The 24,185-nt window shown below is 45.1% G+C and overlaps 2 protein-coding genes across 6 annotated transcripts in view; both read right to left on the reverse strand.

The window, feature by feature from the left end:
- The window catches only part of LOC132494790 (sterol 26-hydroxylase, mitochondrial), a 42,905-nt gene extending 39,574 nt beyond the window's left edge, over positions 1-3,331 (reverse strand). Inside the window, exon 1 of one of the 2 annotated variants that reach the window (XM_060106019.1) lies at positions 2,722-3,331. In XM_060106019.1, the coding sequence (XP_059962002.1) occupies positions 2,722-2,991 (270 nt within the window). In that variant the 5' untranslated portion in view covers positions 2,992-3,331. The remainder of the gene's footprint in view (positions 1-2,721) is intronic. The other variant, XM_060106021.1, reaches the window with a different exon arrangement.
- Positions 3,332-3,453: 122 nt separating this feature from the next.
- The window catches only part of TTLL4 (tubulin tyrosine ligase like 4), a 61,472-nt gene continuing 40,740 nt past the window's right edge, over positions 3,454-24,185 (reverse strand). For 3 of the 4 annotated variants that reach the window (XM_060106016.1, XM_060106017.1, XM_060106015.1), the window contains exons 15-19: positions 23,120-23,222; positions 22,056-22,266; positions 21,846-21,916; positions 21,358-21,443; positions 18,381-21,021 (exon numbers count right to left, since the gene is read on the reverse strand). In XM_060106016.1, coding sequence (XP_059961999.1) covers positions 20,763-21,021; positions 21,358-21,443; positions 21,846-21,916; positions 22,056-22,266; positions 23,120-23,222 — 730 coding nt within the window. In that variant the 3' untranslated portion in view covers positions 18,381-20,762. Of the gene's footprint in view, positions 3,644-18,380; positions 21,022-21,357; positions 21,444-21,845; positions 21,917-22,055; positions 22,267-23,119; positions 23,223-24,185 lie in introns of those variants that run through there. The other variant, XM_060106018.1, reaches the window with a different exon arrangement.

Consider the following 24,185-nt stretch of genomic DNA (forward strand, 5'->3'; position numbering starts at 1 on the left):
TCCCAATAAACTTTCCCTGAAAAATGGTGAGAAATCCTTAGTCCCCACCCTTGGGGCATTCACTGGGCTGCTCACATTTCTAGAGGTTAAATCAAGCAGGGGAAGCTTTCAGGACTCTGGTTTCTTGGCTTACTTGGTTTCTTGGAGCTGAGCACACAGGGAATAATTTTTTTTAACCATCTCCGAGTGCCTTGTGACCTGCCCACCATGCCTCAGAAGCATGAACCCAACAGAGAAGACCCTAGGAGTTGGCAGCAGCCCAGGCAGGTGCAGAGAAACTGTGTTCAGTCTGGACCTTCAAATACTCACAGTCATTTTCTCCCTCATCATTAACTCCCAGTCCAACTTTCCCTGGGGGGTGGCTCAGATAATGCCATATCCTTTGTCACCCGAGGCCCTCTCTGCCTCTCCTGTCCAATCCATCCTACTGTACACACCATAACCTGGACAGTGTCCCTTGGAGGCCATCTTCACCCCATGCCTGCTCAATAGCTCACCATGGCTCCTCAGAAGAACCAGGGCCCTTAGTCTGGCCTTCAATATCCTCCTCAAAGGCCTGTCATATCCCAAGGCCCCACAGCTCCTCCTCATTTTTCACTACTGCCCAGTACAGCTACCTGGTGACCAGTCTGTTCATCAGCCCAGCCCAAGGCCTGTCTACTCCTGTCAGTCACTGACAACCACACATGTGCCTGGATGGCATGCTCGAATGAAAGGTCCCACTCCTCCCCCAGCCCTGAACTGGCTTCTCCTCCCAGGGCACTCAGCTTTCTTTCTGAAATTAGCTGTTTGCTGATTTGTTTACTCCCTTGTTACCCCTCTTCCCCAAAGAAGCATTTAACCCCCATGTGGGTATTGGCCACATCTCACTGAAGCTCAGCTCTTGGAAAAATGCCTGGGGCAGAGTGGGTGCGCTAATATTTGTTAATAGTCATCAGAAAGACAAATCCCACATGAATCTCTTTGGTTCACTTCCTAAAACCTCTCCAACTTAACCAACATTGGATTTTCCAGTCTCTGTCCATTGACAGTGGGCGATCCATCCATCCCTGCCTCATATCAGTGTTCCACTGGATAAAACCTTCTTACTGGACATTGATTTCTTAATAACAAAAATGTACCTTTTCCTTAATGTCTATGATTTTGCTTTCACTCTCTGAGCAATGACATCTTTTTCTCCATTAAGGGGAAATTTACCCTGCAAATCACCAAACCTCTGTAATCCTCCAGAAGCCATTTCCTCTGGAAGAAGTCTGTGGTAGCCGATACCACCATAGATATCACCACAGATAAATAGTGGTTCTATAACATCTGGCAGCTTATACACTTGCATGTGTTATTCTATTACCAAGACAGCTCCCTTCTCTCCCAACCTCTGTCCACTTTATTTTTTTTAATGTTTGAAATATTAATTTTACTAAGAAAGCATTTGATAGTTGTATTAGATCATATAATCAATCACTTCATTTTTAAATGATGTGGCCTGAGGATACAATTAAAATATGGACTTTTCATTGATTCAACAAATATTTGAGCATCTACAAGTGCCAGGCTTGGAGATACAGGCCAAACAGGAGGACCCCTGCTCTCACAGGGTTACATTCTTGCAGGAGGGCAATATTAAAGAAATGTTTATATTACTTATAACACAGGGACTTCCCTGGTGGCGCACTGGTTGAGAACCTGCCTGCCAATGAGGACAGGGGTTCGAGCCCTGGTTGGGGAAGATCCCACGTGCCGCGGAGCAACTAAGCCCGTGCGTCACAACTACTGAGCCTGCGCTCTAGAGCCCACGAGCCACAACTACTGAAGCCTGTGCGCCTAGAGTCCGTGCTCTGCAACAAGAGAAGCCACCGCAATGAGAAGCCCGCGCACCGCAAAGGAGAGTAGCCCCCACTCGCCGCAACCAGAGAAAGCCTGCGTACAGCAACGAAGACCCAGCGCAGCCAAAAATAAATAAATAAAAAATAAATAAATGGGCTTCCCTGGTGGCGCAGTGGTTGAGAGTCCGCCTGCCAATGCAGGGGACACGGGTTCATGCCCCGGTCCGGGAAGATCCCACATGTCGCGGAGCGGCTGGGCCTGTGAGTCATGGCCGCTGAGCCTGCGTGTCCGGAGCCTGTGCTCCGCAACGGGAGAGGCCACAACAGTGAGAGGCCCGCGTACCGCAAATAAATAAATAAATAAATAAATAAATAAATAAAATTTAAAAAACATATAACACAGAGGAATTGACAGAGAAAGAAGATGGTGCTTTACAGGAGCACATTAACAGGTGTCTAACCCAGCCCAGGGAAATCACAGAGACAAAAACAAGTGTTTAAGTAGAAGGGTGAAGACAACAGTTCAGGCAGAGGGAACCTCCTAGACCCTAAGGCGGGGGAAGGACTTTCTAGGCTTAAGGAATTGGAAGAAGTCTAGAATGGGTGGGGCACCCAGTGTGAAAAGAGGAGTCAAGGAGATGAGACTGAATCTCAACCTCTGTCCACTTTAAACCTAGTCTCCCAAATCACCTCTAGCCCAGTGCCCTCCTGCTTCATAGCACCCCTTGACCTGTTCATTTCAGTTCATAGCCCCTACAGATTCCCAGTGTATGACCACAGCCCCACTCGGTCCCGAGCTAAACGTGTCCTTCACTTTTTGTCCAACGTCTCCCCATCCCCAACTTCTCTGTCCGGGTGCGTACCACATCCCTGGTCGCGAGGCCCCCCGCTCGGTTACCTGGAGCTGGTGCAAGTGCAGAACGTAGCCTTGCACCAACAGCTGGAATAAGAGACGCAGCTGCCCTGGCCCTGAAAGCTCCTCCAGGCTCCGCAGCCTCCGATCGCCAGGCCCGGTTCCGGGAGCCTCGGCTGCCTGGGCCGCAGGGAGGGCGCTGGGGATCGCGGCCTTGGCTCTGGCCCCGTGGGAGCCGAGGCCAGGGAGAGCCACCCGCGTCCCCAGCAGCGCCCACCGCAGCCTTGCGCAGCCCAGCGCACCCATACGATTCATGGCTCGCGCCGCCACGCCTTTGGATCGCGAGTGCAGAGCGCCTGGAACTTGCCCAGAGACAAAACAGTAGGGGCGGGTTCAAGGGTACCGGTAGCCCAGGGCGGGCCGGACGAAGGCTGACCAGGCCCCTTACTGCTCACTTTTCCTCGCGGTCTTCAGTCCCTCCAAATAGGACCTAAGGGACTCGCAGAAGTCACTCTTTCCAACTGTAAGCCTCCTGGCTCGGGGAGGGGCCGGATAACGCCAAGCCAGAATATGCACGGGGGACTTAGGGGAGACCCACAGAGAGCTGACGATGGCCGCCTCTTCCGCGACTCCCCCACCTCGCACTTCCGCGAACTCTCGAGGAGAACTTGAAGCTCGCTTGGTCTCTATTCCCGGCAGGAGTGCGGCAAAGTTCTCGGCAGCCCGGGAGCCTTCCAAGACGGGGAGGCCGGTTCGCCACCCCAGACCGCCAGCGTCTCAGCTGTCCTCACTTCCCGGAGGGACCAGGAACCGGCTGTTGAGATTAAACCGGCCGCTGGCTTTTCCTGATAGCCTCCAGGGTTGATCCCGGAGTCTGAGGGCTGAGCGAGGAAAGAGCAATAAATCCCCCTGGGCAAAAAAGCAAAGAGCAAAAAAAACCGACCCTGTCTCCAGGGTCATCTGATTCCTGGAGGGAGGAAGCCAAACAAATAAATTTAAATATTAGGGTTTTTTAAAAATGCAGTTCTACCCCTCTCCCTCCCCACCACCCACATACTCCCTGGTCTGCTGAGGCAGGATTTCTCAAACTGCAGGTTGAGACCAGATTTAGTGAATGTGACCAAAATTATCTTTTAATAAGATGGAAAAGAACAAAATAGAACAGAAAATATTGCAAGAGGGAAAAGTATTATTTCATGAATTCTTTGTTTCATATATGTATATTCAAAGTACAAGTTTCAAAAAGTTAAAAACATGACTCATACACAAATAAAATAAATACGAGCTCAAAGCTTATTCAACCCATTAGAGGTAGAACCAGCAGGATGATAAAGCTTTTTCTAAGACCATTTGAAGAATTGGTTATTTACAGGCAGCCAGAGGCAGAAGAGGCATGTTAAGTTCAAGGGGCAAAAATTAGACTGACAGCTGATGTAGCTAGGTGTGGACTTCTTTTTATTTATCCCCTTAGGGGTCATAGAGTTTCTTGACTCTGCGACCTAATATCTTTCATTAGTTTTGGAAGTTTTCAGATATTCAAACACTCCTTTTAACCCATTTATTTTTCTTCTGTACTTTTTAAAATATTTCTAGTTTTATGCCAAAATTCTTAACGTTATTTTTTAAAATTTTTTTAAAAATAAATTTATTTATTTTTTGGCTGTGTTGGGTCTTCGTTGCTGTGCACAGGCTTTCTCTAGTTGCGGCGAGTGGGGGCTACTCTTCATTGCGGTGCACAGGCTTCTCATCACAGTGGCTCCTCTTGTTGTGGAGCACGGGCTCTAGGCACATGGGCTTCAGTAGTTGCAGCACGCGGGCTCAGTAGTTGTGGCTTGCGGGCTCTAGAGCACAGGCTCAGTAGTTGTGGTGCACGGGCTTAGTTGCTCCACTGGCATATGGGATCTTCCCGGACCAGGACTTGAACCTGTGTCCCCTGCGTTGGCAGGCGGATTCTTAACCACTGCTCCACCAGGGAAGCCCAACGTTATTTTTTATTATACCCTTTACTTTTGTAAGCATAGTTGTTTTAAGGATTATGACCAATAACTCCAATACATGGAATCTATGTGGGACGATTTCTATTGTCCATTATTTCTGGTGGTTTTGTGCATATTTCCATGTTTCTTCCTGGGCCTTGTTTCTTTTGATTGTGTGCCAGAAAATGTATTCATTAAGTTTCTAGTGGAACTAATTTGAAGTTTAGGATGATTTCATTTTCCCTGTGGAAGATTTACTTTTATTTCTGACAGTTGCCTAAAGGCACCCACAATCCAAAATCACCATAATTCAGTTTCAGGGAATGAGATGCTTTGAAGCTGAACTGCAGTCCTTTAGAAGGCTAGTCTATTTCCAGTCCTTAATCTTTTTGGGTTCCAATCCAAAGCTTGGGTATAAGAGATTACAGACTCCAGCTATTCTTCACACAGCCCTGTGAGGCTAAACCACTCAACTTCTCACAACTTCTCAGCTTTCTCTTCTGAAAATGGGAAATGCTACTAATAGGAAAGTGGTACCTAATGGCTAACTTACCTCTGGAGTTCTGTCTTCTCTTGGTTCTTGTCTGACAGTTCTTTATTACCTTGTTTGTTCTCTAATGCTGATTCCTTCAAGTAAATGCTGGTCATATTTTATTCAGCTTTTCAAGTTATCCTTTGAGAGAGGACTGAGTCAGGTATTAAGAGAAGTGGAAATCCAATTTATGCTTTTACCTTTATTGTTTTTTCCCCCTCTGGGTTCATTTTCTTGATATATTATATTTTTAACTTTTTATTTTTTAATGACTGCTTAGTGAAATTTTATTTCCTAATGAATGGACTTAATGCTACACATTTTCATATCATACTATTTTGGCCATATCCAATAAGATTAAATACACAATTTCTTTCACTGTCACTCATTTCCCAATAGTTTGTAATTTCCATTTTGGTTTTCTTTTTAATCTATGTCATGCAGGAAAGTGTTTTTTTTAAAATAAATTTATTTACTTATTTATTTTTGGCTGTGTTGGGTCTTCGTTTCTGTGCGAGGGCTTTCTCTAGTTGCGGCAAGCGGGGGCCACTCCTCATCACGATGCGCGGGCCTCTCACCATCTCGGCCTTTCTTGCTGTGGAGCACAGGCTCCAGACGCGCAGGCTTAGCAGTTGTGGCTCATGGGCCCAGTTGCTCTGCGGCATGTGGGATCTTCCCAGACCAGGGCTCGAACCCATGTCCCCTGCATTGGCAGGCAGACTCTCAACCACTGCGCCACCAGGGAAGCCCAGGAAAGTGTTTTTATTTACTTTTAACTAGTTGTAGTTTTGTTTTTTGTTTTGAAAGGGACCATTCTTTTGTTATTAATTTATAATGCTATTACATTGTGGTCAGAGTATTAATGATCTGCTTTTTAGAATTACTAAAACATTTTTGATGGTCTAGTACTTGTTTATTTTTGTGAATATTCCATGTGTATTTTTGAAAATATGTATTTTTTATTAACTTATTAATTTTGTTATTTAAACCCTCTGTAGCCTTATTTTTGTCTACTTGATTTGTTAATATCTGAGAGACACATGTTCAAGTATCCCCCAAATATTATGGATTTGTGGATTTGTCAATTTTTTTGTGTCTTTTCAACAGCTTTGGTTTTATATTTTGAAGATCTGTTGTTAGGTTCATAAAGGTTCATGACTATTATATACTATATATTCTTGACTATTATATTCTTATATAGCACCTTTTATAAATTTGAAATATTAAAATATTAAATTGCTTTGGATTTAGTTTGTTTGACTTTAATATTGTTACTCCTACAACTGTTAGTCCTATGAATTTGTTTGATATATCTTTTATTCATCCCTCTTATTTTTCAGTCATTCTAGATTATTTTGATTTAGAGGTATCTCTCATAAATACCATGTAGCTGGATTTTTTTTCTTACCTAACAAGAGAATCTTTAAATAGCAAAAATTATTTTTATAACTTGAATGAAAGTTTAAAAATAAATAAATGAAATGAAATAAAAATTTTAAACATAATGAATGGTGGGACTTCCCTGGTGGCACAGTGGTTGGGAATCCGCCTGCCAATGCAGGGGACACGGGTTCGATCCCTGGTCTGGAAAGATCCCACATGCAGCGGAGCAGCTAGGCCCGTGCGCCACAACTGCTAAGCCTGCACTATAGAGCCCGCGAGCCACAACTGCTGAAGTCTGCACGCCTAGAGCCAGTGCTGCACAAAAGAGGCCGCTGCAGTGAGAAGCCCGCACACCGCGGCAAGGAGTGGCCCCCACTCGCTGCAGCTAGAGGGGGCCCGCGCGCAGCAGCGAAGACCCAGAGCAGCCAAAACTAAATAAATTTTTTAAAAAAACCATAATGAATGATAATTCATGGAAGAGGAACTATAAATGGCTCTTTAGCCCATGCAAAAATGTTCAACTTCATTTGCAATGAAAGACAAATCAGAACTACATCAGAAACCATTTTTCACCTATAAGATTGACAAAGATCAAAAGTTTGATACCACTATGATTTTGAGGGTATAAGGAAACAAACTCTCAGTCATGGTTTAAGGAAGTACAAATTTCTGCAGAGTTTTCAAAATTTAAAGTGCACTTACTTTTGAGCCAGCAGTTCTACTTGTAGGGATTTTTTTCTGCGAATATACTTGCACATTCACAAAATCACAAATATACAAAGATATTTATTACAGCATTGTTTGTACAGATAAAGAAAATATTGGAAACAACCTGAACCCATCAGTAGGGGATTAATGAGATAAATTATAGTAAATTCATGCATTGGAATCATTTGCAGCTTTAAAAAGACAGTGATACAGCTCTATGTGTACTGATATACAACAATTTCCAAGATATAAAATAAAAAAAGCAAGATGCAAAACAGTGGTATGGTAGGCTACGACAAAATTATGCCAGTGTTTGCGCATGCATAGAATATCTCTGGAAGGATACACAAGAAACTTGTAATTGTAGTGGCCTCAGGGACAAAGGTGACAGGGATACAACTTCACAGCATGCTCTCTTGGCTCTTAGAATTGTGTAGTATGTACTTGTAATATGTCAGGTTTTTTTTAAGTGGCTTATTCAAAAGTCACATAACAAAACATCTTCTTTTGACATTTCTGGAAACTTGTGTCTCAAAGTGATGTCTGGCTATCAGGTAACTTGGTCACTTGGGACCTTACCAGGGCCAAAAAATTTAGTAAAAGCAATAATAATGTGTTAAAACAATTAAACCCGTACATACATATAGTACCTTATTTTTTCCTTTCTTTTCTTTTTTCCCCTTTCTTTTCTATTTCAGGGGAGGGAGGTATCTAGAAAGAAGTATGTTGGGGAAAATGTATATTTGAAGATACCCATGAAGTAAGTACAAGAACAAACAGTGTGTATAAAAAAATTGGTTTGAGATTAAAAGAAAAGAAATTGAGCTATTTGTAATGAGGTGGATGGACCTAGAGTCTGTCATACAGAGCGAAGTAAGTCAGAAAGAGAAAGACAAATACTGTATGCTGACACATATTTATGGAATTTAAGAAAAAAAAAGTCATGAAGAACATAGGGGTAAGACAGGAATAAAGACACAGATCTACTAGAGAATGGACTTGAGGATATGGGGAGGGGGAAGGGTAAGCTGTGACAAAGCGAAAGAGCGGCATGGACATATATACACTACCAAACGTAAGGTAGATAGCTAGTGGGAAGCAGCTGCATAGCACAGGGAGATCAGCTCGGTGCTTTGGGACCGCCTGGCGGGGTGGGATAGGGAGGGCGGGAGGGAGACGCAAAAGGGAGGGGATATGGGAACATATGTATATGTATAACTGATTAAATTTGTTAAATTTTAAAAAAATCAAAAAAAATTGATTTGAGAGCAGGTTAAAAAACTGGTCTGATTCTTTTGTTTAATTAACTCACACGTTTTTGTGACTTTGAAAATTAAAATAAACAAATAAAAACTTTCTAAGCCTCCTGAACACAGAGAATTTATGCTTACATTGCTTTCCAAGGAATTAAATTATACAGCAAAACAACCTCAAAGTAAAAATCACCCATAATCCCACCACTTATATATGGGGACAAATTAAAAGACCTCTGCTTTGCTTCCCCAATTATATTCCTTCCAGATGAAGTACTGTTCATAATTTAGTGCATATTCTTCCAGACCTTGTTCTATATTTACATAAACTTTTTTCACCTGTAGTTAAGAAAAGCATGTTGAAATTTTAATGTGAATTCCCTTAAATATTATAAAGGCTTAGGGCTGTTTTTTAAAAAATATGCCTATTGACCATTTCTATTTCTTCTATGAAGTCCTTAGTCATATCCTTTGATCTTTTTTTATTGGATTTTCTGTCTTTCCTTATTAGTTTGTTGGAGTTCTTTTTCTACTTAGAGAGATTAACAGATTAACCTCTGTTACATATATTACAAGTATTTTCTCCTGGTTGTCTGTTCTTTATATCTTGGCTATTATTTAGGGTATCTTTTGTTTATTTCTGTGTAGTCCAATCTGGCACTTTTTTTCTTTTTATGATTTCTGGGTTTCATATCTTTTTGAGACTACCCCAAAATTATTAGGGGAAAAAAATCCTCCTATGTTTTACCATATATGTGATAGTTTCATTTTTCCACCTGTTACCATTTTTTTCACAGTGAGCAATTCAATCTATCTGGAATTAATTTTTGGTTTTGGTGTGACCTAGGGTCTTATTATCTAATTATTCCCACATCATTTAATTAAATAATAACTAATTATTCCAACATTATTTATTAAATAATAGCTCAGGAGTTTGCTGGATGTCCCCCATTTTCTATCTGGGAGCAACATTCTTTAAGTTACAGGACTTAGTGGAAAATTTGATCTTCCATTTCACTCCAGAACATTCCTTTGGTGCCATGTGGCTTTCAGGAGCTGCCTCTGGATCATCCTCTGATACCGCAATGACCACCAGTCCCCACAAGGGCGACACTCCATCTTCACGGGAAGCCAGGAAAAAATGGGATGAACACATCTTTCTACCTCATGCCTCTTTAGTGTTCATAAGACCAGACAGCACTTGTTCCTTTAGCAAAGAGTTAGGACATTTCCAGAGGGAAGTCAATGTGAAGAGAATCAAACATGTTAAATCTCACTTCTCCTTCAAGTTGCACAAAGGTAGGCAGCTGGTAGCCCAGACCTTCCAGATCTTGTGCTTCAGATGCTTCTCCAATAGCTTTCTAACTAGGTTCTCCAACACTTTGGTTTGTTCATTGTCCCGCTTGCATCCTCTTCTTCAAGTCTCAAAGTGGAGAAACGCTACCTTCCCTTTCTCAGGAAAACCCTAATTCTTCCTCCAAGGAGCCTGGGTTCTTTTCTTCAAATAAACTTCTGAGTCTTAGTTTGGTAGTCTTATCCAACCCTGAGTTTCATCCATGGTCCCAGAGGTGCAGAGGAGATGGGCACTCAGCTTCTGGGAGATGGTAAAGGAAGAATGTCCAGTTCCTGTTTTATTTACAATCTTCCCACCCACGAGCATGGCAGCAGGGTTGCTGGTATGGTTCCTCTACTGGTTGATCTGTAAAAGTAAGCATCTCATCCTAGGTAAATTACTTTTCTTTCCCTTAAAGACTATGCAGTCTAAACTCCTATCAAAGCAAGGATATTTCCTCTCAGAATTAACAGAATCGGTGAGTAAAAATTATTTTGCTGAAGGACAAAGGACTTGGTTTCTCTCCTGCTTTTCTTGAGGTCTGGGACAGCTTCTGGCAACACAGAAGGTTTATAGCTCTTAATGGCTGTGCTCTGTGATACCCAGGAAAAAGCACCTGCCTTAGTTAAACTCTTCAAGTCAACATTGTCCTCTGATTTGGGATGGAATGGCACGGCCAATTCTTCCACACGATGCTTCCCCAGAAGTTTGAAATAACACATACACTTTTCCCTTCAATTCTAGTATGTATTTCGATCTATTTTTATACTCTCCTTCCCAGAGATCAAAAACTCTAATAGTTTTAACACTATAGTTTTTTGTTTGTTTGTTTGTTTTTGCGGTACGCGGGCCTCTCACTGTTGTGGCCTCTCCCGTTGCGGAGCACAGGCTCCGGACACGCAGGCTCAGCAGCCATGGCTCATGGGCCCAGCCGCTCCGTGGCATGCGGGATGCGGGATGTGGGATCCTCCCGGACCGGGGCACGAACCCGTGCCCCCTGCATCGGCAGGTGGACTCTCAACCAGTGCGCCACCAGGGAAGCCCAACCCTATAGTTTTAAGACCAGGCCAGAGACCAGAATGGGGCAGTGGTGGGAATTGGGGTAAACTAAAGGATACAGCCCCAGGGGCAGCTACCACCCAGCTCCAGCCAACTGTTGCCATGTGAGAATGTAGGCCTGATGTGACTAGAGGTTTGAATTCTAGAAGAATTTTTATGAGAAAACATCTGGCAGACTTAAAAAACAAATTAATCAGCCCAAACAAAATCTGTGTGCCAGTTTTCACCCTCTGCTTTATTATGACCCATTTTTCTTTCTGCCTATCCTTGTGCCAGTGCAATCCTGTTTGAAATAATGCTTGTATGGGCTGAATTGTCTACCCCTCAAATTTATGTGTTGAAGTCCCAACCCCCAGTATCTCAGAATGTGACTATATTTGGAGATAAGACTTTTAAAGAGGTAATTAAGGTAAAATGAAGTTGAGTGGGCCCTTAATCAATATGGCCAGCATACTTATAAGAAGAGGAGTTTGGACACAGATACACACAGTATCTAAGACCAAGTGAAGACACCTGAGGAGGATGTCTTCATGCCAAGGAGAGAGATCTCTGAAGAAACCAACCCTGCTGAAACCACAGCTGGATCTCAGACTTCCAGCTTCCAGAACTGTGAGAAAATAAATTTCTGCTGTTTAAGTTACTCGGTCTGTGGCCATTTGTCTGCTTTTCTTGAGTCTGTGGCACCCCTAAAAAACTAATACACCACCTCTTTATAAAAAGACCTCCTGGGCTTCCCTGGTGGAGCAGTGGTTAAGAATCCACCTGCCAATGCAGGGGACACGGGTTTGAGCCCTGGTCTGGGGAGATCCCACATGCCATGGAGCAACTAAGCCCGTGTGCCACAACTACTGAGCCTGTGCTCTAGAGCCCACGAGCCACAACTGCTGAGCTCACGTGCCACAACTACTGAAGCCCATGCACCTAGAGCCCACGCTCCACAACAAGAGAAGCCACCACAATGAGAAGCCTGTGCTCCGCAACAAAGACCCAATGCAGCCAAAAATAAATAAAATAAATAAATTTAAAAAAATAAAAAGATCTCCTACTCAGAGCAACTTATTGGAATATCACAGTCTCCCTGAATAGAGGTCATTATTCTTCTCCTCCAGGTAAGAAAAATATAGTTCAGGGAGGTAAAGAACAGTAAGTGGCAGAGCCAGACTTAAGACCCAGGGCTTTGCGTACTGAGTTTAATGCTCTTTCCACTAGATTTGAGGTGAGAGGGGAAGGTCTAGGTAGTATGAATATTTCCACTGCAGAAATGGGAAATCAAGAGGAGCCCACTATCACCCTGATAACCATACGCTGGGTGATGGTCCACAAGAAGGTAGAACCACTCGCCTGGCCCTGCGTGACGACATCTTCCTGAAGCAAACAGTACTCTTCAGCTGTAGTGACTTTGCAGGGGTGGTAGCTCACTGTTATCCTATCCAGGGTTTCCATGCTCTAGAAACAACATCAAGGTTATGAGCTGGTCTTCTGAGTCTGGAAGACTTTTATTTGGAATTCCATTTTGTATCAAAAAGTCATCCTCAGTAAATTTAGGGATACCCGCTGCTGTATAATAAAGAATTTGTCTGGTCTTTGTCCCAGGTTCCTGAGATAGAGCTTCTAACTGTTAGAATTTTGTGAGTGATAGGAATGTCTTTGTTATTCAGGGTCGATCCTTAGTTTCAGGATGGGAGCTGGTCATGCTGGAAAGATTGGTCACATAATTATAGGGTTGGGACTTCGAGCCAGGTGATACCAGCTCAACCTCTGGGAAGGGGACGGAGGCTGGAGACTGAGTTCAGTTACAACGCCACTGATTCTATCAATCCTGCCTATGTAATGAAACCCCAATAAAAACTCTGGACACTAAAGCTCAGTTGCGCTTCCTTGTTGGTGCCGGGAAGGTGACACATCCTGATTCCATGGTAGAGGACATGGACGTTCCACGTTCAAGACCTTTCTAGAGCTCGTTGTATAGGCCTCTTCTTTTGGCTGGTCCTGATTCATAAGCATAATAATAAAACTGTAATTCAAAGTATAGAGCTTTCCTGAGTTCTGTGAATCATTCTAGTGAATTATCAAACCTCAGGGGGTTGCAGGAACATGTGAATTTGTAGCCAGTTGGTGAAAACTACAGGTAGCCTGGGAACCCCCAGACTTGTGGCTGGCATCTGAAGTGAGGGCAGTCTAGTTGGGGACTATGTCTTTAAACTGTAGTCTGCACTAACTCCAGGTTTAGTGTCAGAATTGCAGTATTGCACCTGCCCTTTCCTTTCCTTGTGGTTGGTTCTAATTTTGAGGGATTACATTGTGCCTAACACATGTGAGGGCTCCAAACTGGTCCTCAGCTACTGTTAGCCTATGCTGCCATTAACTGAAACATCTTCATTTCTCCCTGGCTTCACTCTCTACCCCTATTCCTGACCAAAAGTCTCTCAAATCAATCTCTCTCTCTCTCTCTTTCCTACTTTCCCACATCCACAGCCTTTATGGGCCCCTGGGAGCATGTGACTCTTTCTGAAGGAGAACTTTGAGGTCATTTCGGCCTATCTGCCTACATGTCTCAGATGTCCTCATACTTGGCATGCGAAAACCTCTGGGACTTCCCTTCCAGGAAGCAGGTACAGGTCTTTTTTGTTCTCAGAGTCTCAGTCATTGGCAGAGGAGAAGTGCAGGACACAGGCCCCTATATCAGGGACACACATCAGCCTACAAGGAGGAGGAGGAGGAAGAGAATAAGAAGGGGAATGGAGAAGGAAGAATTAACATTTGAGGACTCGCTATGTATCAGGCACTGTTCTGACCACTTTTCTAATATTAGTTCATTTGATTCCTGCATCAACTCTAAGAGTTAATCATGCTATTATCCTAATATTTTACAAAACAGTGGGGCAGAGATTTAAAATAATTTTATCAAGTCATACAGCTAGTAAAGTCAGAGCCAGAATTCAGGAACTGGGGTCCCAGTGATTATGAACGATCTGTACTGCCTTCTTTTCCATAGACCTCAGCAATGTTGCCTTCCCTTCTACCCGCTAAGGTAACTCTTCTGCTCTCAGAGCAGAAAATCCTGGCTCTCAGTAATCAAATATTTTGTTTTAAATATTTCAGCATTTGTCTGAAGTTCAACTTTCGCAAAGCAAATAACTATTTTGGTCTCTGCTGTGTCAGTCTTTCCCTAAAGGGAATGAGATGAAACGCTCCAACCACTGCTTCCTTAATGTGGGAGGGCCACTCAATTACAAGGGAGCAGCTGGGGTTGTTGCTATAATCTGACACTTGAATGAGGCTCTCTATCCTGAAACAAAAGCATTTATGGAAACAAGAGGCAGAATGATTCAGTGAAAAGAGCATGAGTTTTATTAAAATGCTCATGTTTCATTAAGAAATAAAAACAAATTACAAAACCCTTTCAACGGTTGGTTCTTTCTCCCTCCCACACACAATTGGAAATATACACACCAAATTTAATAATAATTTAATTTTTTAATATAAATTTATTTTATTTATTTTTGGCTGCATTGAGTCTTCGTTGCTGCACACGGGCTTTCTCTAGTTGCCGCTAGTGGGGGTTACTCTTCGTTGCATCACCCTAACCTCTGCTTTCATATTCACATGGCATATTCCCTGTGTGCATATCTGTGTCCAAATTTCCCCTTTTCATCAGGATACCAGTGATACTGGAATAGGGGCCTACCCTACTCCAGTATGACCTCATCTTAAGTAGTTATATCTGCAATGACCCTATTGCCTAATAAGGTCACAATACGATTGGTACTTCAGCCTACGTACTTGGGGGCACACAATTCACCCCATCACTAGCATATTCCTAGGAGTGGAGTTCCCAAGTCAGATGAGCTACTGATAATACTGTGATAATGACATTATCAGTCTTAGTATGCAGCTCTCTGCAATAATTATGATATACATGGTATATTTAGAATTTGCATTTTCCTGATGGCTAACGTGGGACACTGTTTTTTCCAAAGGTAGCTGCAACAATTTTTTTCTTTTGTTTTTTGGCTGTGTTGGGTCTTTGTTGCTGCACCCGGGGTTTCTCTAGTTGCGGCGAGCGGGGTCTACTGTTTTGTTGCGGTGCGTGGGCTTCTCACTGCAGTGGCTTTTCTTGTTGAGGAGCATGGGCTCTATGCACACGGGCTTCAGTAGTTGTGGCTCGCGGGCTCAGTAGATGTGGCGCATGGGCTTAGTTGCTCCATGGCATGTGGGATCTTCCTGGACCAGGGCTCGAACCCATGTCCCCTGCATTGGCAGGTGGATTCTTAAATTTTGACTGCCTTTTAAATTTTAACTATTCTGGGGACTTCCCTGGTGGTGCAGTGGATAAGACTCTGTGCTCCCAATGCAGGGGGCTCGGTTTCTATCCCTGGTCAGGGAACTAGATCCCACATGCCTGCCACAACTAAGTTTGCATGCCACAACTAAGGAGCCCTGGAGCCACAACTAAGAAGCCCATGTGCTGCAACTAAGGAGCCTGCAAGCTGCAACTAAGGAGCACGCCTGCTGCAATTAAGACCTCATGCAACCAAATAAATATTTTTTAAAAATAAAAATACATAAATTTTAATTAGTGTCATCTCATCGTGCTTTTAATATACATATGCATCATGAAATGGTATTTCCTTAGCCTTTTTAAAGTCAGCTTTATTTACTTATAAGAAAATTCATCCATCTTAAGTGTATAATTCGATGAGTTTCAACATAGTCGTATAGCCACCATCACGATCAAGGTATAGAATATTTCCAACCTGCCCTTCAACTGTCCCTCTCCTCTGTCATCTATAGTCCTTAGCAACCATTGATAAGCTTTTTGTCCCTAGTTTGCCTTTTCTAGAATGTTATATAAATGGAATCATAAAGTATGTAGTCTTTTGTTTCTGGCTTCTTTCACTCAGCATAATGCTCTTGAGATTCATCCATGTTGTTGCACCCGTCAGTTTATTCCTCTTTTTTACCTAAGTAGTATTGAACAGATATATCACAATTTGTTTATTCATTAACTAGTTGTTGGATATTTGGGTTGTTTCCAGGGTTTTGCTATTATGAATAAAACTGCTGTGAACATTTGCAAGCAGGAGTGAATTGCTGGGTCATATGTTGAGTGTATTTCACTTGATAAGAACCTCCTGAGCTATTTTCCAATGTACCGGTTTGCATTCCCACCAGCAATGTATGTGTTCCAGCTGCTCCACGTCTGCAGACACTTGGTATTTTCAGCCTTTTTCATCTGAGCCACTCTGCTGTGTAAGTGGTGTCTCCTTGTAGTTTTTCTTTTCTTTTTCTTTTTTTCCAAATTCTTATGTTGAGGGCTGACTTTCAATAGATTGCAGTGAGGGAGCTGTTCAGCTGCACACAACCCTGACCCTGAAGCAGGTTGTCTACGAATGGTTTAACACCAGATTCCCCAGGAATGTGCCTTGCGTGACATGCAAGGAGGCAGCCCCCCTTTCTCTGAACTAGAGGCTCTCGGCTCAGGCCCCCGCCCTGCGTGTGCTATGGGTCTCACAGCGGGGAGAGAGGGAAGCACTTGGCCGCCTGCCTGCAGTAGGGACAGCGGGACCAGCCAAGGAGGCTTAGCCATGACTGCCCTGTGGTTCTGCCTTGCTGGGATTCTTATTTAGAGGTTGTCATAATCCCACAGTTGGTAGCTTTTCCCTGTTGGCTCCTCAGCTTGTATCATTATAGTTTTAACTGCACTTCTCTGACAACTAATGTTAAGGGCTTCAATTTTTCTAAATGAATTATCTTGATTAAATCACCAGTTTGCCATCCCATGTTTATCACAGTTTTGTAAGAGCAACATGCTACTATAATAGTATCATAGTACCATTATAATAGTAACATGCTGTGTTACACGGTATGTTACTGTTACTTTATGAAAATGGTTTTGGTGGTGTTAACTGTTTTTTATTTTTTTTTAAATCTTCATTATATATGTATCAGGCACTTTACTAGCCGCTTTATGTATATTCTGCCCCCCCCCCCTTAACCCTCATAACTACCCTACAAGGTAAGCTCTGGTCTCATTTTACTAGTTGAAATTTAGAGATTATTATCTTTTCAAAATTGTGTTGGATTTCCCCATGACAGTCCGTAGCATTCCATGTGTCTCAGTCCATTATAATAAGGCACACATGGGTTTTAGAAAACACCCACCTTGCTATTGATCCTTCTTATATTCTTTCACCTATGAGAAATCTGCCAAGAGCAACATAAAGGCTACTTGCAGCTCTCAATGCTCCAAAGCTGATGAACAGTCAAGTCAAATGAGCCTGACATTAACAAGGGTGCAAACTGCTACAGGGAGATCTAAATGACCAAGTGTTGTTCGAGAGGCTGGATTAGACTCTCAAGTGGCATGAAATGGAGCCCCCTCAACTACACACCTCTGAAAACCATCAGTGTTTCAAAGCAGTTAGGGAATCCACACTGTAAACAGAGCTTAGTCTTAGGACAAATCCAGAGGAAGCCAGGAGGTCCCCCGGCTGCCTTTGGTGACTACCTTATTTGGGTAACTAATTCAGCTGTGGAGGGAAGCGGAGCAGACTGTGCACCTGGATTATCAACCTCCTGCACTGGCCCACTGTTGGATGGTCCCAGAGGGCAACAAGGTGTGTCCTTTCCATAGGGTCACAGGAGGCACAATCACCCTCAACTAAATAGCCTCAAATCGTAAGAATGTACCTGTAACGACAAGTGTCCCTCGGCACAGCTGTTATGTTGGTGCATGTTCTTTGGCTCCAGTTCAAGGTCTCTATTTTCTGTGCCCCGCTCCTCCCCTCTCCAGCCCCCAGGCATCCACTGCTCCCTTACGCTCCCTTTCTTATCAAAGCTTCTCTCTGAATAGGACTGAGCAAGCCCAATTCACATACTTTTAATTTGCATTCTGTCTGTGAAATATTTAACTAAAGAAATAAATCCCCAACAAAGTGTGAAACAGTAAAATGAATAATGGTGATAGGGTGAAGGTAGGGGTGATGAGGTATCAGCCAGGCCAAACCCTGCTCTGGCCTTCTTCACTTCTAAAATGTCTCTATAGCTGCCTCATTCCTTAGTGGAAAGGGTTTTACATTTCTTGCCTGCCTTTCCCTAACCAAGGAACAGGGCTTGGAGAGCAAATGGAGAAAGGAGTAACCATGCATTAAGTCCTATGTTCTAAGTGCTTTTACTATGTTCTTAATTTTCACAACCTTACAATGTAGGTATTAAATTCGTATTATTTAAAAACTTTAAAAAGTTAGATGACATGCCCAAGGCTACACAAAGGAACTGAGATTTGAGCCCTAGGTCAGACTCCAAGGTTCACACTCTTTTCTTATCCCCATGCCGCCTCTCCATTAAGTATTCATTCTAAGTTCCTTAGTGTCTGATCAAGCTTGAGTGAATTTGAAGTAAGCAGAAATGGTAACCACCCTCCTTCCCCCCCCACCACCCCCGCCCCCAAATCCTTACTCCAGTGCTTCAGAAATACCCTGTACACTGCATTCCTTGACTCAGGAGCACTTGCTCCCCTTTCTCCAAACAGGGACTGGGTACGTTATCAAGTTAGGAAAAAACTGACATGTTCTGACAAACATCTACTCTACTATACCCGCAAATTTAAACTTTCCCAAAAATCTCATTACTTCCCCCAAATTCCTTATTTAGCTGAATACCTTATACTGTGGGTATGCATTGTTAAGTATGTATGCTGAATTCTTAATAAGCAAGATTTCATTTTCTTGCAAGGCTGAAAGGGAAGTATGACACATTAGCCTCATTCCTTTCTCCAACCCAGCAACACACACACACACACACCAGATACTCAAAGGTGATGAAAACTTTAAAAGTATAAACATGTTTTAAGCTACTAAGAACACTCTTCTTCCAACACTCATTTAATTTCCCCACAGCCCACTCCCCTGCTTCCCATCATGCTGCAGAGCCGGTCCCTTCTCCAGTTACGGGGATGGGAATGGTTGTGCCGTGCATCTGGGGATTCTCAGAAGGCAAAGTATTGAAGCTGTTTCCCAGGGAGTGGCACAGCTCAGTCAGGCCTCCACACCTAAGCCTTTGCACCAGAGGATGAGCCACAACAAAACTATTTAAGCAGGTGGCTAATTTTCCTAGGAAGGCTGCTTCCTGCCCTCATCACAAGGTTTGACATTTGCACTAGAATATTGCATCCACTCTTGCAGGACAAGAGAGAGTCGGCTTCAAGTCTGGCAGAAGAGATTTAACAGGACTGTCAAGGACCTTTCCTGCGGACCTGACTTTGAAGTCCTTACCACTGCACAGCAGTGACCCAGGACTTTGCCATCAGGCTTTCTTCACAACTGTCAACGTGGCCTTCACACATCAACTGTGTGGCCTTGAACGCAGTCAGGCCTCTGTGATTTTTCCAGGGCTCCCTCCCAACTCACCACAGAACTCCTGGAGCCACGAAGCAGGATATCTCTCCCAAGCTCAAGAATGAAGGCAGAGAAAGCCTGGGGTCAGACCGTGAGCAGAGCATCCTGCCTGATGCGCCAAAGGGAAAACCTGGGTAACTGAGTCAAGGGGCCAGTTGGCTTCTTGTTGGGCCCCGCTGACAGAAAAATGAAATGAAGTAAAGGGATTGTAGGGCTGGGGAGGGGGCGAGCAGCAACCAGGAAGTGCCAGGTAAAGGAGGAGCATCGTTCAAGTGAAAACAACCTTTCTGATCCAAACCCTCCCACCTTGGCTTCCCCCTGGGCCCAGAAGAGAGAGAGGCAAGCTTCTGGTTTAGGTGTTTGTGTCCCGTGAGACCTCCGTACGTGCAGTTCACGTGGTCAACATTTATTGAACGCTCACTGTTTACTGAGTCTTGGGGAGGTAGATCCAGTTCAGAGTACAAGGTTTAGTCAGGAGCTTGACTGGAAGCCCATCCTACAATGGTGGCTGCTCCTGAAACCCGCCCTCCAGGCCACCAGAGTCTGCATGCCCTAGCGACCTGTGAGCCAGACCCCGAACACCGGAGAGCGTGAAGGGGGAACCACAGCTCCTTCCACCCTCCCCTTGGATTGCGTCCTTTGATATATGGACCCGGACAGGCAACAGCAAGTGGGATTATCCGGGCTCCTTTACTGCAGCCATGGGAAATTCACAAAGTTCATAAAACCTCTCACCTCACAGGGAGACAAGAGCTGAAGGGGTAACATCCATGAGAGAGAAGTCTAGAAGGTTGAACAAGTGGTGATGTGAGGTCAGAATAGGAAGACCTAGGGTTACTGGCTGGGTGGGTATATGAAAGGAGAAGTGGTCTGGAGGTGGGGATGCCCCCAAGACTAGGACGACGGGAAATGGGTTCAGCATGTCATGGCCTCTGCCTGCTTATCTACTGAGGAGGTCTGAAGGCTTCTGAAAGCGACTCCTCAGGACAGGGGGTTGGGGAGGCGGGAGGGTGAGACCTGAGGAAATAAGGACCCTCAGAGCAACCTCCTCAATTATGCAGAGAGCAAGGGACGTCAGGCCCGAATATGTTCAGTATGTTTTCTCCTCTTGAGCCGTAACTCAGTCACCGCACCAAGGCCTAAAACAAATCACACATGGCTCTCTAAAAGGAGAAACCAAACCCTGCTTTGTAAGGCTGAGCGGCCATCATTGGCTTCTCCACTGAGATATGAGGTGCCAGCCAGTGAACCTTCCTCTCCTTGTACCCCTCCCCACCACCCCTCCAGTCCGCCAGACACCCCCCTCTACAACTCAACCACTTCAAAAAATACTCTGAGGAGGGGCGAGATGGAGGGGTGGGAGCTCAGGCTGGCCGGCCGGCCGGTTCCCATGAGGTAGCTAACGATGGTGCGCCTGGGCAGGGGCTGGTGGAGACAGGCCCGTCACAGGCTCACAGCAGATAGGAGGGAGTCACCAGCTGACTGGGAGGTGGGGGAGGCAGAAAGCCTCGAAGTCTGCCCAGAGTACTTGATCAAGGGTAACGTCTGGGTGGAGAGCCTGGGCTCTTTGCTGGTGTCCTCACTGTCCTTTGAGGAACTGGGTTTCCTGGGGAAAGGGGAAAGGCTAGCTTGGGTCTTCGTGGGCTTGGGCATGGTCCCATCTTCAGAGAGTGGTATGTTTCCCTTGGAGGAGTCATGTTTTCTGAAGGGAACAGAGGGAGGAAGAAATGGCTGAGACATTGTGTAGCTGAGACTTTAACCCATGATCTGCTACCTTCAGAGTCGAGAGCAGGCATTCACCGTATTCATTTCAGTATGGCTGAAAGTGGCTGCTTTTGCGGATGAGTCTGTGCTCCAGCTCAGCTTTACTGGGCATGCCAAGAGCCACCAGGAAGAAGATACTGTGGCTGCATATTCTGATATTCCCACCAACCCGCAACTGGAGAACGCTGATCTCATCATACTCTGGGAAGAGAGGGAGGAGGAAAACTCCCCAAATTCACACTCAACACCCTTCCCTTGCCCAGGCAGCACTCACCCCAGCTTGCCAGTCTCCGATTTGGAGAAATCACTGAGTGTCACATCACCCTTTGGGACAGTCAGAATTGATGTCGGGAGAGTCCACTAAAAGCAAAGGAAGCAATGAGGCCAAAGGGCGAGGTAGAAGTCAGGGGAGAGTGTCTGGGTCTTAGGACTCTTTCCCAGCTCTACCTGAGTGATCAAAGGGCTCTTCCCTTCCCTACCCTGCAGGAATAGGCCCATATGGGGAGAAGTCTTGGTCCTCTCTTGATTCAGATAAGAAGCTGAGGCTACAAAGCACCTGATCCTTGAAAGAAAGGCATCCAGGGAATCCTGGAGGCAATTATTCCCTTGAAAGGGAAGGGTCCTGAGACACAGAGACCTGCAGAACCTTGGGAAGAAGTGAGAGGGTCTGGACCTACACCCAATCCATGCTGCACTCTTAAGGTGGAAGAGGGAGGGGCCTGAGGTAGGACTGTCCCCCTTCACCCCAATAGCACTACTCACCACTGGAGCAGAATCAGAGATGGCTCCTGTGTGGAACCCTTTGTAGCACCAACTCCGAAGCAGATCTACTCCTAGGACAAGATTAACAAGGGTGGGACTTAAGAGGGTGGAATCAACTGGCCTATTCTTCTTGCCACAGAGGCCCACTTCTTGATCTATTGGGATTTATCTCTCATTAAACATGGCATGTGGGCAGGGAGGACACATCACCTTTGAGCTTGTTGCCATGGTACTTCTGTTCCCACTGGGTGGTGAGAATGTTGAAATATCGTGGCTGCTCAAAAAAGCGGAGATAGCGAGAAGAGATTCGAGAAGGAAAAATTCGTTCAAATTGACCACGGCGAGAAAACTCATCCTCCATCTCAACCAGAACCCGAACATCATCTGGCGTCAGGACATCCAGCACAGATGAATAGAAGTCCTGTGGCCCAAGGAACAGCGGGGGAAAAGGGTATGACAAAGAGTGTAAGCCAGGGCTTCCCTGATGGCGCAGTGGTTGAGAGTCCGCCTGCCGATGCAGGGGACACGGGTTCGTGCCCCGGTCCGGGAAGATCCCACATGCCGCGGAGCGGCTAGGCCCGTGAGCCATGGCCACTGAGCCTGCGCGTCCGGAGCCTGTGCTCCACAACGGGAGAGGCCACAACAGTGAGAGGCCCGCGTACCGCAAAAAAAAAAAAAAAAAAAAAAAGAGTGTAAGCCAGAGGCAGAGAATCAAAAAGTTGGAGGATGGGGAGTACAGCTCTGGGGTCCTCAGGCTCCAGGACCAAAGGACCACCAAGGCAGTCTGGTGGGCCCACTCTGGACCTCATCTATTCCCAAGTCTGCTGAGCTTATTCGGGGGATGAAGAGACTCTTGGCTGGGGTGAGGGGAGACAGGGGGCACAGAGGTTAAGTGATTTGTTGGATGAAGTCAAGATCAGAATCCAGATTTGGCCACAGCCTTGTGTCTGCCACACTTTCATCTGACTCCCTCATCTGCTCTGAGAAAGTCAAGGCTTCCAGGAGCTCATTGCCCCTCAGGGAAAGAAACCCAAGGGTCTATAGCTCTACAAGAAGGGATGGCTGGTATAGCACTTTGCTAAGAGCAGTGGTTGTTGAACATGTGATAAGGGCCATCAACTCTCTCCGGAATGACATACATTCCAACAAATTCTTGCACACCAGGGGATGTAGGAAACCCTGCCCTAGAGGGAAGAAAAACTGCTTGCCTTGGGGCTCCACAGGTTTGACCAGGGAAGCTTTCTGCTAGCACTGGGGTGAAGGCAATTTCCTACCTGATCAGGAATTTTCTGGGTCAGGTAATAGGCTTTCTTCATCTTCTGTGCAGTGAAGTACTCTGGGGCCATTCGACATCTGTCCCTGGGGGAGCTGGGCAGGCTAAGGCAGAGGGTGGAAAGGGGGCAAAGGGTAAGGTCAGCAGCTTCACATGGTGAGGACATGTAGAGAGAGGGTCCAGCCCAGGAAGACACCCTCCTCAAGAGAAGACAAAGAAGGATGGACAGAAGTTCGTTACGTGAGTAAATCAGACTGCAATGCACTGCATTCCGGTAGCCTGAGACTCAAAGATGAAGTACCATGTAAGAACTAAAAGAGTACAAAGCACCCTCTTTAAGTTGTATTTAAATGATAAAAAAGGAGGACCATGGAGCAGTCACTGTATATATTTCAGTTTAGTTTAATTTAGTGAACACTTACTATAATAAATATCCAGCTTGGCCCTACTGGCTCTGTGATCCTGGACAAATTCCCTGACCTCCCCGCACCTCAGTTTCATCATCCACATTACAACAATTCCTGCTGAGAGAGACACAAAGATGGCCTCCAAGAAGCTCACAGGGGGCTTCCCTGGTGGCGCAGTGGTTGAGAGTCCGCCTGCCAATGCAGGGGACACGGGTTCGTGCCCCGGTCCAGGAAGATCCCACATGCCGCGGAGCGGCTAGGCCCGTGAGCCATGGCCGCTGAGCCTGCGTGTCCGGAGCCTGTGCTCCGCAATGGGAGAGGCCACAGCAGTGAGAGGCCCGCATACAAAAAAAAAAAAAAAAAGAAGAAGCTCACAGGATGGCATGTGTCAAATGACAAATAACTATAGCACAGAGCCAAATATAAGTCCACAAGGTACAGTGGGGAAAGCACGTTTTGTTACCAAAAACTTGAGCTCCCTTTCCTCAAGAGTGGTTCTGAGTGCTTTGGGGGTGCGGAGGAGAGAGCCCACATTGAGCTGGTTTCATGAAGATGCTGCCTTCAGCTAGGCTTTGATGGATGAGTGAGGTTGAAACAGAGAGGTCTTGCTGAATGGAAGGAGGAAGAAATCCCATGAGCAGAGGAGGGGACACCACAGGG

The sequence above is a fragment of the Mesoplodon densirostris genome, chromosome 8 (assembly GCF_025265405.1).
Source record: "Mesoplodon densirostris isolate mMesDen1 chromosome 8, mMesDen1 primary haplotype, whole genome shotgun sequence".
Classification (NCBI taxonomy): Eukaryota; Metazoa; Chordata; class Mammalia; order Artiodactyla; family Ziphiidae; genus Mesoplodon; species Mesoplodon densirostris.